The sequence below is a fragment of the Cladophialophora immunda genome, assembly GCF_000835495.1.
Source record: "Cladophialophora immunda strain CBS 83496 unplaced genomic scaffold supercont1.6, whole genome shotgun sequence".
NCBI classification, from domain to species: Eukaryota; Fungi; Ascomycota; class Eurotiomycetes; order Chaetothyriales; family Herpotrichiellaceae; genus Cladophialophora; species Cladophialophora immunda.
The window spans coordinates 3845286-3861703 of NW_015622546.1; the positions used below are offsets into that span (position 1 = coordinate 3845286).

The 16418-nt window shown below is 53.5% G+C and overlaps 4 protein-coding genes across 4 annotated transcripts; 3 read left to right on the forward strand and 1 right to left on the reverse strand.

Moving 5' to 3' along the window:
* Positions 1–119: 119 nt before the first annotated feature.
* Positions 120–2705, forward strand: PV07_10755 (uncharacterized protein). Its single transcript, XM_016398110.1, has one exon. The coding sequence runs from the start codon at positions 306–308 to the stop codon at positions 1479–1481; it is 1176 nt and encodes a 391-aa protein (XP_016245301.1). The 5' UTR covers positions 120–305; the 3' UTR covers positions 1482–2705.
* A 1825-nt stretch (positions 2706–4530) lies between these two features.
* PV07_10756 (uncharacterized protein) lies at positions 4531–6422 on the reverse strand. The gene has a single exon (XM_016398111.1). The coding sequence runs from the start codon at positions 5682–5684 to the stop codon at positions 4950–4952; it is 735 nt and encodes a 244-aa protein (XP_016245302.1). The 5' UTR covers positions 5685–6422; the 3' UTR covers positions 4531–4949.
* A 442-nt stretch (positions 6423–6864) lies between these two features.
* Positions 6865–10315, forward strand: PV07_10757 (ribosome-interacting GTPase 1). The gene is made up of 3 exons (XM_016398112.1): positions 6865–8163; positions 8214–8334; positions 8399–10315. The coding sequence occupies exons 1-3, from the start codon at positions 7201–7203 to the stop codon at positions 8416–8418; spliced, it is 1104 nt and encodes a 367-aa protein (XP_016245303.1). The 5' UTR covers positions 6865–7200; the 3' UTR covers positions 8419–10315.
* Positions 10316–11988: 1673 nt separating this feature from the next.
* PV07_10758 (uncharacterized protein) lies at positions 11989–15546 on the forward strand. The gene is made up of 3 exons (XM_016398113.1): positions 11989–13270; positions 13317–13338; positions 13394–15546. The coding sequence occupies exons 1-3, from the start codon at positions 12730–12732 to the stop codon at positions 14520–14522; spliced, it is 1692 nt and encodes a 563-aa protein (XP_016245304.1). The 5' UTR covers positions 11989–12729; the 3' UTR covers positions 14523–15546.
* The last annotated feature ends 872 nt before the right edge of the window (positions 15547–16418 follow it).

The window sequence follows — 16418 nt, forward strand, 5'->3', positions numbered from 1 at the left end:
CGCCCCTGCTCATTGCCACTCGGCTGATCCTTCGGTTTCGTCGCGAAATGTCTGGGAAGAGGACTATCTACAAGAGAGAGAGAGAGAGAGACACACACATACAACCTGGGATGCGCACGGTGAGGTAAAGACAGCGGAAAGCTGCTCCTTCGCCCAGTAGGGAATGGAGAGTCTTTCTCAAATTGTGACATGAGTCACTTGCAACTGCCAGGTTTGAGCTCCTGATCTCGAGGGGAAAAAAAGGGAAAACCCCTCCCTCCTTGACATACTCTCCCTATCCCAACGAGCACATCATTATCAACAAGATGACTACCAGGCGGACTCGTATCGTTTGTATATCTGATACTCACAATCAAACTCCGAAGCTTCCCGCTGGAGACATACTTGTTCACGCGGGCGACCTCAGCAACCAAGGCACATATTCAGAGCTTCAGAAGACTGTTGACTGGATTAGGAAATCGCAGTTTCAGATCAAACTCGTCGTCTGCGGGAATCACGATGTCACCTGCGATGTCCCATTCTATCAAAAGTACGGTGGCTACTTCCACAATAAGAGACCGGAAGATCCTCAGCGTTGCCTCGACTTGCTCCGCGCGGATCCTTCGATTGTCTTTCTCAATCATGAGGCCAAGCAGGTTCGCATCAACCACGGGGACGGCCTTGTGTCCTTGATCAAGGTCTTTGGTTCCCCATATTCACCTGCACATGGTTTTTGGGCCTTTGGCTACTCGCCAGAGACTGCGCCTCCATTATGGGATCAGATCCCTCTAGATTCAGATATCGTGGTGACGCACACGCCCGCCAAGTTTCACCGCGACGAATGTGGGAAACGTGGCACAGCAGGATGCGAAATCCTCCGTCAGGCCTTATGGAGGGTCCGCCCCAGGTTGTTCGTATGTGGGCACATTCACGAAGCCTATGGTGTTGAGGCCGTCACATGGGACCTATCCTCTCCTAACCTCAGATACAAAGAACAGAGCGTCCGAAGGTGGGAGGACCCAGATCCAGATTCCAAGAAGCAATTCCTCATCGATCTGTCCTCGAGAGCCAAGTCCCTAGCCTTGCGCAATGACGGAGCCATTGGCAATCTGATACCACCAAAACAACCGTCGAGGATTCGGGGTGTCGAAGTTGATGGCACTGTTGATGATGCCAGCACAGATCAGCAAGACAAAAGCAGATCATTCCCAAATGTCCCACCTCCCCCAACACCTCCCTTCCCTGACTTCAAAAAAGCTGAGAGGCCGATCCCTTCTACGCCTGATTTTCCGAGCATCAAGCATCTTGGAACTCGTGGTCAGGGCGGTGCGGCATCAAGCCCTAGGTCTGACCAAGAAGCACTGTCCGGTCGAGAGGGAAGGGCGGAGACTTGTGTGGTCAACGCAGCTTATATGGGGTCAAATTGGCCTCACAAGGGCGGCAAAAAGTTTCATAAGCCTGTTGTGGTCGACCTGGATTTGCCGGTTGTGAATGAGAAATAGATCGACCAAGGCGTGCGGGATGAAGAAGGGTGGTGTGAACCCGTGGTTCTATGTCAGCTTCTGACGTGACCGGACCATTCACGATGAGCTGGCTCTCGGGAGTCTGTTCATGCCTATGCAACGGGACAATACCCTCTAGCTTGTGGTGGCAAAGGTATTTGCACCATTCCCATAGGGACAGGATGGCAACATTTAGGACCGGCAAGATCTTTACTGGGAGACTTTTCATCATTGTCACCAAAGCAGGGTTCCTTTCTCCCGGTATTGGTGGCAGCGCCTCCATGAACAACATCGAAGATTCCCAGAATACTCTGCCTCAGGCGCTGTCTTACCGTCAGCAAAAGTCCTATCAAGTCAGGCAAGCAAGGATGCGGCACACTGCACCTCAGAGGATGTATGAGCTGTATCAGCCAAGAGAATGGCAGGGAGCCGAAGGGCATTTTGGTCCCCTGCGACCACATGAGTCCTATCGTGGAAAGGACCCGGACGTCATTCCTGGTTCGCAACGGTTGCCAGCACATCTTGTCTGGGTAACAATCTCACCTTGCACAAACCCTGTTTAGGACCATGGCAGAACCATCGTGGAAATTGCCCACTTCCCATGACCCTTGCTATCAGCTCTTCCTTCCATCGACGTGGCATTGCCATGTGCGGCGGGAGTCGAAATCTAGGGAACCGACATCGGATCAAATCCCGGGATGCTGTTCTAGACAGCGAAAGACAAGGCTTTTCGAGATCACACCGGAATCTGCAAACAGGGACATCATTTCGCAGGGAGCTTTAAAACAAAACCATATTGTGTTTTCGTCGTTGACAAAAGAGAATAGTATCAAGGAATACACGCCTCATCCGTCATCCACAACCCACAGTCTGGTGCGAGAAAGTCTTATCCATATCCCAACCCAACCTGATGTTGTTCGTGAGGTCGCACAACCAACAAGACTGCCATAGCCCCCGCAAAAGATGCCTGGAATCTCAGAATATAATCCACGCGCCATAAGTTTGGTACTCCCAGTCCCGATCTCGTTCAATACGTCTTGCATTATTGATTCTTGCCGAGTCTCGTCTGCTGCCACGATCAGCCCCGTGCATGGAATCAATCCTAGCGGAGTTTCTCTCTTTTGGTCTCCGTCTACCTTGCCTCTGTGCTGGCGATGCACTGGATCGTGTATCCGCGCCGGCATGCTCGCCAGCAGTGGCTGTAGCTGGTGTAGCAGAAGCGGCAACATTCCCCCTTCTGCGACTGCCTCGCGAAGACGGCAGAAGTGCTGGCGACGGTGGAGGAGGATACCACGGCATAGAGGAGAGCGGGATGTCTCTTGCATCCTCCATACTGGGACCCTGTCCCATGTTCATGTTGAGGTTGGTTTCCATGCCGAGGGTAGACGTGCTCCAGTTGATCTCCTTTGTATCGTCAAGCTGTAACTGAGAGAGGGGATGGCTTTGCTTTCTGTTCTTGTTCTTTCTCCTGCTTCCGGAGCAGTTGAAGCACATCACGTCGACCACTTTGTTCCAGAGATTCTTTCCGCACCGGGATCGCTGCTGGGCGGCGGCTGGGGTCGCCCCCGTTTCCACTACCGACATCACCATCCTGACTTTGTCGCTCGTCGCTATTTGAGACTCGTGGGCCTTTCAAACAGACAAAATCGTGCTCCTTAGAAGCCGGTATACCACACAATCCCGACCGATCTTCCTTGGGGATAGGCGCTGAATGCTTTCCCCAGACCGTTAATTGCCTTGCGACCCCAGCGACGCACTCGTGGCTCCTCTCTGATCGAATCGCTCGACGCCGAGGAAACCGAGGACGATCTCGTTGTCGAGGAACGGAAGAACTTGATGGACTTTGTCGAGGTGGAGGATTGAGTGGCTGTCGATGCTTGGGTTGTCCGGCGTCGGGGTTGTGGTTGTGCGTGGACTTGGGCTGCTGGGAAAGCCTGTGGTTGATGCTGTGCTGGGAGATGGGATGGAAACGTGGACATGAATGTCATTCTGGTTGTGCTTTTGCAGCCCGCCGTGGGAGGGCTTTGATATTGATGCTTGGTCGTCCTCGGAGTCAACCTTGTAGGGGAGTTCCGGCAGACTGATTCGGCGAGGAAGGGTGCTTGCATAGAAGCTCTTCAGATGACAATATATACGTGGTGGTTCATCGAGTTGGGGATTTTGTCACTTGTTCCCTGACCAATCCCTCTTTTCCGTCGGACTCGTAACCCTCTGAGGTAGCACGGGGGGATTGAGAACTACAAAAGCAGGATCAAGAGCGAACAGGTCTCACATTATATCTTGGAATGGACGAGTGCGAGGCAACGTAGTTCAGGATTGACAGCTGCCAGACTAACAGGGTGACATGTCTGGCCTAACCATCTCGAAGCACCACCCATTCATTCACTCACACTTACACGCACACTCACACTCTCGCCCGTATGAGGGATGACAGGGGGTGGGGAGAACGAACAAGAACTCGTATCCAGCAGTAGGGTTGCAGATCGCACCTGGAGCCCCCATCCCTCATCCTTTGTTAGGACAGGATAAACGAACCTGGAATGCGCCACCGCACGTCCCCCCATTCGTTTGTTGTCAGGGCAGGAAGCTCTCCCACGGGTAAAACTCGTCTGCTGTGTTAATCGCTGGATTGGGAAAGGGAAGAAGCGAAAAAGGCCTGGCGCCGCGGGCTGATTTGACGAGGCGAGGAAGGGGAATGAAGTAAGCAGCAAGCCTGACGTGAGACCCTAAAGGTTCCAACGTCGTGGGAGAGGGGAGAGAAAGAGAGGGATGAGAGAGAAATTGCCCCCCTCCCCTCCCTCGTATTATGATAGGTTGGACGGAGAAATCCTTTTGGATAAAGACTTCTCAGCAGTAAGTAGTAGTGTCCCAGAGTTCGTGTGCACTTGGGGGCCAGAAACCGCTCTGAAAGGAATTGGATACGTGGTGGCAGTAGTGATGGAGGTGGAACAAGATAAGCCTACAGTGTGACACCAATGCGTTGTTCGTCATCCAACAAGTTTTGCCATCAGTCCAACGGTCATGAACGAGATAGGGGAGGTTTTTCCTACCAAAAAGAAACCAAAGGGAGATAATTCTCGGATACGTCTCCAGAAGTATAGAATGGGTTCTTCTAAGTTCTGGCTCTGACTAAACATTATTCCCCAACGCCGATCGCCTTCCCTATCCTGTCCCTGTAAGAGAAATGAACGTGGTAGCATCGTATATGTATTCCAACCACTTGAGAGCTGGATACATGTCATGGATGCCTGATCGACCCCAAGTAAGAAATCATCTTCAAGTTCCTTCCTATACCCTCGTAAACGGTCAGGCCTCTTCAGAGACCATTCAAATCATGGAGACGTAGGACCCACTTGACACACCGTCGCGAATGTCGTCGAGACACCTGGCAATCAACGGGCACCCTAATGGGTGTTCTGGATTGTGGCAAACTGTAAGGGACGGTGACGTTGGTCGAAAATACCACGCTCAAAACGATCCGAACTTGCACTTTTCGATGGGCTTTCCCCGGTCCGAGAAGAAGCCTGCTTGCTTGATGTGCGTTGGCTTCCCTGTCTTCTCGTCAAAGAGGTTAAAGCCAAAATTGGCCGCATGAGGCGGGGTGTAGAGGTGGAGGGATACGGCGGCCTCATCGTTGGACGGGTTGGATATCTTGTGCAGACCAATCTTGTCGGAGATGTAGGTAACCTCATTTTCGTGGTACGTGGATTCTTTGACAATTTGTGGTGGTGTCAAGGTGCCGTCCGACGCCGTCTTCTCGGTCAAGCAAGGTGGAAGGGCGTACAGTGTTTCCTTGAGACTGCCTTTAAGGACCTTCATCACACAATGGGCGTCCGCGTGGTCGTGTATCGGACTAGACCTTCCTGGGTTCCAGACTACCACTAACAAGTTGGACTTGCCGTTTCCTTCGTCCACGAGGTTGCGGGTGTAGTTTCGGCTGGTGTCGGCAAAGGCGTAATGGCGCCACTGGCTTTCCTGGGAAGTGTATTGTTCCATGAGGCGGATCAAGTCATTTTCGTCCACATCATCAGAGTTGATCCCCGAAGAAGGGCCAAGGACGTCAGAGAGAGCTCGAACGAGGCGGTGGAACTCATCGCATGGGTCTATCAGACTGATTTGGTCATGATGGTGGGATGCATACGCTGGTTCTGATTTGAGCGTGTAGGAACCAGCTGCACTGAGCGGCGGTTGGTATGATAGCATCTTGGAAAATTTTTGGATTGCAGAACGAATATTTTGAAAGATGGTGCAGACGGTCCAAAGGGAGACGAAGGAGAAACCCGTGAGAAATCAGAGACGAAGGCAGGAATTCGGCGAAGGATAGTGGACGAGGAGAGATATAAGGTGGGAGGGACGACCAAGGCGGTGTGCGAATGAAGCTTGCACGTAGATAAGAATGCAGTGCTGCATGTAGAGGACTTGATAGCGTGTAAGAATGCAGTAGATTCATGTATTTTGCTCCTTCCAGGTACTCGGCGGACTCAGCTGTCCTGTCTCATGACCGGGGGAATCGACAAGGTGGATGTAATAACTGGAAGAGATCGACTCAGGGTAAGGGCCAAGTGTCTTCAAAACCACTCCGGAGAGCCGGTCGTGGGCCTATTGAAATGCGAACTTGTGACCTCGTGTCCATCATTCCTTACCTGACCAAAGACGGTGACGGGCACGAGCGGGTGGTTCGGGCTCGTCGGGGAGCAAAAGATTGGTCGTGCAGGAGGATCGAGATTGGTGGGAGGCCCGCTGAGCAGATTTGGAGTGGCAAGCCAAAGCTTAAACGAGAACGAGTGGTAGAGAATGCAAGAGACTTCGATATGAGCTTTGTAGAGACAGCGACGGCGAGGACGACGACGGTGATGATGACAAGGCTGGCAGACAAGGCTCTGATATATCCACTTCAGCCTTTAGAAGAGCTAACAGGCTCGAGAGAACCAGATATTTGACTGACTTGGAAGTCTGGTGAAAAGAAATTGTCCAGTCTCGAGGATGAGCGATTGCGTGATCGAGGCCTCGCGCTCTGAGTGGCTCTGCGCAGTCAAGTGGCAAAGGAGGGGAGTGTAGTGAGGGATGGATACGAAGTACGGGAGGAGAGATGGGGTACGTACCAAATTCTCAAGGTCACGGGGTCCGGCAGACCATGTGACCACTGCTCCCGAGGACTGCCAGCCCAGCGAGCTAGGCATGCAGGTACTCCCTAGAGCCCTACTCATCAGCCCGAGCAAATGTGTAGGGGTGCGCCCAGGGCTTACGGCGGGCCACCCCCAAGAGCGTCCTTCCGACGCACAAGGGCCGCCATGGCACCAAGACAGTCCAATTCCATTACCTCATCGGCGCCCCCTCGCCGGCCACCCAACTGTTGTCCGCTAATGTCCATCTGCGGGGCACCGTCCACACAATTTTTGCCTCGAACCGCCATGTGGTGGCGGTTGTACAAAGCCATTTCAACGCCATCCTTCTGAACATTTCATGTCGCACAGAGACCGCAAAGGATTGTTACACCGCATTCTCATATTGTCCGTTTCTACCCTCCTCCGATTGCTGCCATCCTCCCCCTATCCTCCGCCAGCACCAACTGTGGAAATTCGTTCCCAAACATCACTGCCCAGCGGTCCTTGAACGTACCCCGACCTGTCTCAGCGGTCGTCAATCACCTGCCTCATTCCCATCCCCATCCCGGATCGGTAATTACCCCCTTCGGACATTGCGTCTTGGATAGCCCACGATGGCTACAACGGTGGACAAAATCAAGGAGATCGAGGCCGAAATGGCTCGGACCCAGAAGAACAAAGCCACTTCTTTCCATCTGGGCCAGCTCAAGGCCAAGTTGGCCAAACTGAAGAGGGAGCTCTTGACACCTTCATCATCTGGTGGCGGCGGCGGCAGTGGATTCGATGTCGCCAGGACTGGTGTCGCGTCCGTCGGCTTTATTGGTTTCCCTTCGGTAGGGAAGTCCACCTTGATGAGTCGTTTGACGGGCCAACATTCCGAAGCGGCTGCCTACGAATTCACCACCCTCACCACCGTGCCCGGCCAAGTCCTCTATAATGGTGCCGCGATCCAGATGCTGGACCTTCCGGGGATCATCCAGGGGGCGAAGGACGGCAAGGGTCGCGGCCGTCAAGTCATTGCCGTCGCCAAAACCTGCCATCTAATTTTCATTGTCCTCGATGTGAACAAACCACTCACTGACAAGCGGGTCATTGAGGCGGAGCTGGAAGGTTTCGGCATCCGCATCAACAAGGAGCCCCCCAATATCGTCTTCAAGAAGAAGGACAAAGGGGGTTTGAACATCACGAGCACCGTTCCGCTGACGCATATTGACCATGACGAAATCAAAGCCGTCATGAACGAGTACCGTATTTCGTCGGCCGATATTGCTATTCGTTGCGACGCCACGATTGACGATTTGATTGATGTCTTAGAAGCCAAGAGCAGGAGTTACATCCCCGTCATATACGCGCTCAACAAGATTGATTCCATCACTATCGAGGAGTTGGACCTACTCTACCGCATCCCGAATGCCGTTCCCATCAGCTCCGAACACGGATGGAACATCGACGAGCTTTTGGAACAGATGTGGGAAAAGCTGCAATTGAAACGAATCTACACCAAACCCAAAGGGAAGCAGCCAGATTACACTGCCCCCGTCGTATTGAGGAAAAACGCTTCAACTGTGGAAGACTTTGTAGGCTGAGACAGTTATCCTGGGAAATTTCGGCTACTAATCTTTCTTAGTGCAATGCCATCCATAAGACGATTGTCGAGCAGTTCAAGCATGCGATAGTCTACGGCAGATCGGTCAAGCATCAGCCTCAACGGGTAGGCCTTTCGCATGAATTGGCCGACGAAGATATCAGTGAGTCCAACAATGGCTCTGTCAGAAAAGCTTATTGCGTATCATGCTGACGCTGTTGATCCAGTCACCATCATCAAGAAGTGATACAGTTGTACTCTCCATTTGTTTCAGCTTGATAGCCCTGAACGCCTATCAAAGTCACAAGAACATGTATTGGAGGATTGAGGCCGCCTCAAGGTTCGAGACCGTCGACCACGGACCCTTTTTCCGCTCAATGAGGCTAAGTACCTCACCTTCCGCCATCCCCGCGCCTTCGGATCGAGAACAACCTATCCCCTAGCCCTCGGTCACTGATCATCATCAGGGGCTAGGATTCTAATGCCTAAACGGGCAGAAGAAAGTACCATCCAGCGGCGATGATGGTGGCCGCCTTGCTCAAACCCAGCCTAAAGCGCAACGAGCGAGAATGGCCGAAAGGATTTCGTGCCCAACCTTCTCATAATGGACAGGGACTCGTTGGCGCGGGAAAACGTCTCAAAGGATGGAGTAGTCAGTGAGGCATGTTGGTGTGCCTAGTTTGAACATGTGCCACGATCCACTTGAAAGCCGAACCCACTGGCAGCGGAAGGATATGCAGTATGCCGTATAGAAGCCCCATCACGAGGTCGACGTCATGGGCTGAACACAGTGCTGCACGTAAAAGCGGCAGGGTGGAAAAGGCAGTCCGCCTCGTCGTCAGCCAATAATGACCATGCAAGGAGAGGGAGACGTCGACAAAGGGACGCCTTTTTACCTCGTCTTGAAACAATTGATTGATTAATGGCGGCAGGAATGTCCCAATTGGTAATCCCTGCTCCCTGGTCTTCAAGTGCGGAGAAGCTGCTGGAGGTGGATGGTGTGGGCGACCAGGATCCTTGCTAGAGGCTTGGGATTGCTTCCCTGCCCTGGCATGAGCTCAACGGTCAATTCTCCGCCCGCACGCAGACATTTCTGAGCACGAGCTGCAAGGTCAGGCTGCAAATACGACCTCTCAATGGGGTTATTTGAAGAGGTGGCCGAGGGGGGCAAGGTGCATGGAAACGACGTTGGTCATGGAGGGTGAGCGATGCTTCTGATATGCGGACCAAAGTCCATCGGTGACCCGGCAGCACATCTCCGCGACCACTGACGATGGGCAGGAGAAGACTCAACTGCACGAGAGAGGAGCTTCCACAAGGTGCATTAATTGACCGGCTGCTTGGACTGTCCTGGAAGCATGACCCCGTCGATGCAACAGTCGTTGTGCTCGCTCTGGCGGAAGCGCATTCACCTAGACCGAGTGTCTCGATAGAAAATTTGCATCCACGTCTTCCTTACCCCTCCCAGCCAGAGCTCGAATTCGGGCAGACGTCGATTGCCCTGACATTCCCTGTCTAGTCGATTTTGTCCGAGCTTCTTGCGGGGGTTCGGTCCCCAATGACCATCCTGGTCGGGCTTGCTTCACTCTTGAGCTTTTGCGATTTGGCCCTCTGCCTAAAAGCGCCACGACCACGCTCGGAGGGTTCCCGAGTCTGCCGCACCTCAGGGTTTGAACAAGGTCACGGCCACCGCAAAACTTGTCCGCGTACCGACCTGCTGCTTGAGGCCTCAGAGGCTGGAGGGATCCTTGCATAGCTGTTTTCCCATGCAACCTTGTTCCCGTGCTAGGCGTGGAACTCTCTTGAAATTGTGGACCTATACGGACTGCCCTCGTTTGCGGTGAAGGATCAGGGAGCCCCTGGCGATGCATGCGCCAATGACGTTGTAGAGGAGAAGGGAGGAGAAGCCTCGGGAGGGCTGGAAGGCGTGGGAGGGTGGTGAGTGTTAGTCCTCGTAGACGATCGAGAATCCTGGGTTTAGGATAGAGGCAAACAAAAGACTTCTTGTCGCTCAGAGAAGACAGTGAGGAATATTGTTGCTTCGTCTCATACAGGAAAGGATCAGAGGGGAATTGATGGACCAGGTTGACTGGGTGTAGCACATGGCCATATCTGGGCAACTGAGTTACAGGACTGACGCTCACCACACAACCCCGTAAAACGTCATGTTTCTTTTCCCACCTTTTGTACGACTCTGCGCTCAACCACAGAGACTGACCAGGAGCATGCAACAAGGTCTACTCCATGATTACCTAGGTACCCTCCTCCCACTGGGAACTGGAAACCTGTACTCGCCTGCCGGATTGGGCTTCACGATCAGAGTCGGGAGTCTCAGAAAAATCTTCCCCATACCCACTCAGTCCTCCGTACTGTGGGCGCCTTCGTCCTATTTGTCCTCTGTCCTTTATCTTGCCGCCGAGTCCTTCCCTCCCGCCAACCATGACGCCTGACCCTCGTTTCTTGTGCCTGTTGGCTCCTCGTCATTTCTCCTCAGTGCCTCTGGCGCCCGCCATATTCAGCCAGGGAGGTGGCCCTTGGTCGCTCAAACGAGCGCTGGGGCAGATGCCGTCGTGGAGCCCACGGCGAGTGAAGAGGAGGAATCCACCGCTGGTGGCTGCGACCTCCACTCGATACAGTCCAATGTGAGCATCTGCGAGTTCCTGGCAGGCTTCCTATCCCTTCTAACTCGCCAAACTCCCCTTAGCCAGTCTGGACATGCTTCTCTCCACGGACCCACGCTTTGTCGCACAAGGGGGTAGTTGGATTCGCCTACGTGCTCACTGCCCCCACGGGTTGACCAGATCATGCAATAATACAACTCACTCCCTCGACCCCGTATCCGTACTGTCAGATGGTTTGGCTTTACCGTATCGTACCGTCCCAAACCGAGCAGGGGTCGCCCAGGGAGGAGGACTCTGGGGCCACCGGCGATGCTGCAACTTTTTACGCCACGACAATAGTGAGAGCCAGTCCCCTAACGACTTGCCTTAACCAGAGGGGCGAGCCATGCGATTGTGCAGATGGGAGATCCTATGGACCGCAGGGGAATCACTTGCGGCCCTCAGATCACCCGCGTCATACTCGGTAGCTAGCGGTCCGTCCAGGAAGGGCACGAGGCTAGCCGGAGCGCTGTACGAGTAGCCTCCATTGCAGGTTTCTGCATCGACTCATTTGAGCAGCTATCCTCGACTCGCCCATTTGGCTCCGCTATAATTCGACGCCGCTCGGTTTCCTTGCGAGGAGCGTGGGGCTTATGAATCTCGACTCGTCCTTGTATGGAGAGACGCACCAGAGGGAGACAAAAGCACGACACGCCTACCAGGATTGGCTTTCGCCAGAGGGCAAGTCTGCATTTGTACAAATGGTCGCCCGTGGTATTCTAGTCTGTCTTCCTCCCTTCTCCGTCTCGAAACATCTAAAGAACAACTGATTTCTCCAAGCGACCAACTCCTCAACTTGCGCCTCAGCCCCTCGTCGCAAATCTTTAGTGAAGCTGCGACACATCAAGAGTTCACCCTTCTTCGGCTGACGATCTCGACTCACCAAACCGCCAATTTGTGCAGGCGGCGTTGACGCTACGGGGCACCTCACAGTGTGGCGTGTCGAGGATTGAGAGAGCAATAAGGCGGGTCCAGGCGACAAGGAGGATTGGCAAGACGGTGCGCTACACCCTGGGCAAGCCCCGACGCATGCCCTGTTCGTCTCTAAGCCTGCCTGCAAGGTCCCCCCTCCCCCCCCTCCCTCAATACTAAACCCAGTGCTAGTCGGCAGAGTTTGGGAGGGCCGTTCCTTTACCGGGCTGCCGCTAACCTTCCCTAAGGCTCTGCATTATAGGCTCGTCTGCCGCCCTGAAGTTTTTTAGTCTGCGACCTGCAGACGTGCGGATTGCACTCGGAAGCCCTCTCAACGGAACGACCCCTTCTAAAGCATATCTCGACTTTTCTCTCACTGGCCGTTCGAAGCATAGACGTTTCGAGCTGCGTGGGAAAATCTAGGACCACCACGCCCTGTGCAGCGTCACACCCCAAACAAGGACAAAGCAATATCGGAAAACAGCCCATACAGCAACCCTGCTTCGAGCACCTGCGGCCCAAGCTTCACCAAATAACGCCCCCTCGCGCCTTCAACGCAAGCCCTGGTCGACTGTCTCCTCAAGGCCTGTCGGGCCCCGGTCGAAAATCCAACCCCAGTCCGTTATTAACTCCTCAATTCGTCCAGCTTGGACCTCGCCTGCACCGTGCAGACTGTCTGGGCTTCACTATCAAGTGTGCTCCCCACACACACCCGCTTTCAGACGTTCCCTCTTTTATCATATGCTCCTTCTCTCCCCTCGAACTTGACCTCAGGTCCGCACACCTCACGCCCGCCGGTCTCTGAGCGCCCTCTGTACCTTGGTCCTCTCTGAAGGCTTCAAGGCTCTGGGGGTTGTGCAAGCCAGGCTTCTGGGGCCGCTGACTACGTGCATTGTATCACAGCTTCACCAAGGATCAGTGGCATGCGTCGCCAAATCATATTGGCGCCCATATCAACATACTAACACCCAAATACTCGAATTTCGATGTTGGTCCTGTTGAAGATGCCACCAGAGAACCAAGATTCGCAACATCCTGGCTATGGCCAGAACGGCTGGATGGGCGTCCCCAACGGGGTACCAAACGGTGTCCCCAACGGTGTCCCAAACGGCGTGCCAAATGGTTATTCCTCCAGCCCTCAAACGACGATCTCACCAATGCAGGAATTTCCACCATTCGAGTACCACCACCATCACCACACCACGCCGATGCCAATGGAACCGGCTTATCCCGTACAACGGCCTCCTCCATTTGCGTCCTCGCATGCACCGATGCCACCACCCTTGGTCGTGCCTAACAATATTTTGTGGCCAAGTATGCTGGCTAGTCAACCCCAGGGGCCCTACCAAACGCCCATTTTAGCCACTGCACCAATGCACACTCCATTGTCTGCAGGATCGAACTCTGATATGACACCAACCAGCGCCAAGACGAACTCATCTCGACGCAAGTTGACCGATGAGGAACGTCGCCAGATGTGCATTGAGGCCGAGCAGAATCCCACCATGAAGCAAACCCAGATAGGAGGTATGTGATCGTGCTCAACTTCACCGTTCGTTCTGACCCAGTCCAGCGAAGTTCAACGTGGAGAGGAGGTATGCGCGACGACCTGTGCTGGTGGATTGTATCCCGTGGACTAATAGTGTGTAGCACGGTATCGAAGATCCTGCGGCAGCGGGACAAGTACATGAATCCGCAGCCGAAAGAGGACAGCGTCAGTCCGATCAAGAAGTCCAAGGCCAAATTACCGGACTTCGAGAAGACGCTCACAAATTGGGTCAAGAACCAACAAAAGAAAGGGCTCCCCATCACGGATGAGGATCTTCGGAAGCAAGCTCAGGTATTCTCATTCAGCAGGAGTGACCAAGCGGTAGTTTCAAGCATCGACTGGCTGGAGAAATTCAAGCGTAAGAATCGTCTCATTACGCCCAAAGCCGATCCAGATTCGAGCTTGGTGGATTCCAGCTCAACATCTTTGTCACAAACCCCGCTTGACGGCTCACCCACGTCGTCCAATGGTCTTGTATCTCCTCCAATGTCGGCGATTGAGGAACAGACCGAAGAGCCCATGGTCAAGATAGAGACGAACGCAGACTTTTTTGACTTTGGAGATGGGAAATCAACCTTCGAAACTCAGGCGGAGCTTGACCGTGAGCTGACATCAGAGTCCATCATGTCACCTATGTCGGTGGGAATGGCACGCGGTGACCAAGATGCCACAGGCATGATCCAGGGCGCGGATGATACGTTGGGGACGTCTAGTCGTCAAAGAAGCCAGACATACTCCCACGCACCGAATCTTGGAACCGCTTCTCGCCCATCCTCATCCAGTCAGAACAGACCCGCATTGCCCGTGCGATCCTTGACAGCAACCACGGTAGCAGCGGTGATAGGAGAGCATCGACCCACCGCCATCGATCCTCGGCAGATGATGAAGCGACATAAGAGTGTCCCTGACATCCACTACCCTGAACAGGTGCGCTTCTCGTCCATGAAGCCTCCACCATTGCCACGGTCCGCAGATACCTCACCCATTAGCAATCCGGCCTCACCGGCTGAAGAAGATATCATTCGAGCGTTGCACGCCACCAAAGCATTGCTGGAACAGAACCCGACTGTCGCAGAACCGGACGACTACCTGGCGATTGGTAAACTGATACAGAAAATTAAAGCCCTTCGACCAACAGGACCGCTACTGCCAGGAGGCATGCACCCAATTGACATTATGGACAGTCCTCGCATTTCCAAAAAGAGGACCATTCTCGGCATCTCGACCTAAGGGCAGCACGGCTCACCAAAGTCACAGCGGTTCAGAGCACTTCCTTTTATTTGTTTCTTTTCATTGATACGATCCTTTTTGAAGTATCTGGCGCAGCAGCTTTTGCACTTGGTATGCAAGAGACCACAATCATTTGTTTATGAACAGCGTCCAGCATTGGAGACGGGAAAATACAGACACGCAAGAGAATGACGAACATCTAGCACCAGCGGACGCGCAGGGACAAAGCATCGATCCAGGAGTCGCATTTGTTTTCACATCCATGGTCACGAGAAACAGCATCGGACTTCCAGAGAGCAAGATGACTCTACGAATTTCTCTCGGTTCGGGACGCGGCACCCGCCTACGATCGCAGACGACCACTCACATAGACACTACCCAGCCCCGAGGCGAAATCTCCTTATTCACTGTATGAAGGCATGTATATGTGGGAAGAAAGGGGAGCGTGCAAGCGAGCGATCGAGCGACTGGATCACATTGATTTGAAGAGATTGGGTTTATTTATTTTTTTTCTTTTCGTTTTCGCTTCTTCCTCTCTCTTGGCCACTTCGATTGCCTTATCGAATCATGGATCATGTACCGCAGTACATGCCAGGGTTTTATGCTTGTCTTTTTCTCCTTTCTCTTGTATTGACATTGGAAACTAGGCCGTGGGTGCACAATGAGGATGGCTGGGAAGGACGTGGAGGGTCGATACCGGGGGGCATTGGACCATGAGTGTATAACTTTCTCTTCTTCTTTCCCTTCCTGAGGGAGTTCATGAACCAGTAACTATGTTTTCTTGTGAACGCAGCAACGTGTAAACAGCAGACATGACAGATGTGCACATGAAAGGATCATGTGGTGTACGGTGTACAGGGTACAGCTGTATGCAGCAGCATTTGGGAGCAATGTCATGCCTGAAGGGGAGCAGCGTCAGCAACCAGTGCAGCGAAACATGTCGGGCTAGGAGCATATACAGCGGCGGCGCAAGCTTTGGGAGGCTTTTCTGAGATAGCAATGACTACCTACGCAACGTCCAAAAGAACCGTGCAGGACTCCATTATTTCCCCATGCGCACGTCAAGGCGAGACATGCGCCGATCCTGACGATCACCAGAGATGCTGTGAATTAAGCCGCATCCTAGAAGGTCGGGATGGAAGTGAGGCTAGCAAGGCTGTCCGGGAGGAAATCCATTGCAGGGATCGGTTTCGACTCTTTTGACAAGTGCCCTGCCGATCGCAGTTGTAAGTCGGCGACCCTCGCCCAGGACCGTCGACGGTGCCTCAGCTCCATCAGCATCAGCTCTGTCTCTATTCCCTTCTCGACTCCTGTTCCAGTCACCGACAGCGGCTTCGCCGGCCGGTTTCAAGAACCGACGAGGCCGTATTTGATGCTCCTACGTACCGCCCTGCTCCATGGCCAATCGAGCGACAACCACTCCAATACTTCGGACATGGATGCACAAGGAGAGATCTGACACTGACGGGGGCTGGCTAAAGCAACGAAAGGCAATGGGTGCCATCCAAGATATGCAACGCTACGTTGAGTGAAGACAAGTTTCTATTACAGGACAGAATTGCGCAGACGGTCGCGGGACTATCAAAGCCAATGGCGTTGGCTGGACTATGGTCGAATCCCCCCGGCTGTACCTCTCTGCACCCGTCTCCTTTCCTCTCTCCTTCCTTGGAGACAACAATCTTTGCTTTTGGCCTCTTGACATTCTCGTCTGGCGATCCTTGCTCTCCGGGACCAGGTTGCGGCTTCCCCCACGCTTCACCTCTTGCCCTGCCGTCTATCATCCTCCATATCGCCACCACGTTCTGAGACTACCATGGGCGAGAACGTTCGCCTCAGACCACAGAGCTTCATTTCACCGCCCCATGCACCCTGTCTGATCTGGAAAGGACAGGAAAA

Bases quoted from the DNA above. Each gene is read 5' to 3' on its own strand.
- PV07_10755 (XM_016398110.1), top strand. From the start codon at position 306: ATGACTACCAGGCGGACTCGTATCGTTTGTATATCTGATACTCACAAT.
- PV07_10756 (XM_016398111.1), bottom strand. From the start codon at position 5,684: ATGCTATCATACCAACCGCCGCTCAGTGCAGCTGGTTCCTACACGCTC.
- PV07_10757 (XM_016398112.1), top strand. From the start codon at position 7,201: ATGGCTACAACGGTGGACAAAATCAAGGAGATCGAGGCCGAAATGGCT. The intron at 8,164-8,213 runs GTAGGCTGAGAC...AATCTTTCTTAG, and splicing joins CTTCAACTGTGGAAGACTTT to TGCAATGCCATCCATAAGAC. The intron at 8,335-8,398 runs GTGAGTCCAACA...CTGTTGATCCAG, and splicing joins ATTGGCCGACGAAGATATCA to TCACCATCATCAAGAAGTGA.
- PV07_10758 (XM_016398113.1), top strand. From the start codon at position 12,730: ATGTTGGTCCTGTTGAAGATGCCACCAGAGAACCAAGATTCGCAACAT. The intron at 13,271-13,316 runs GTATGTGATCGT...GACCCAGTCCAG, and splicing joins GAAGCAAACCCAGATAGGAG to CGAAGTTCAACGTGGAGAGG. The intron at 13,339-13,393 runs GTATGCGCGACG...AATAGTGTGTAG, and splicing joins AAGTTCAACGTGGAGAGGAG to CACGGTATCGAAGATCCTGC.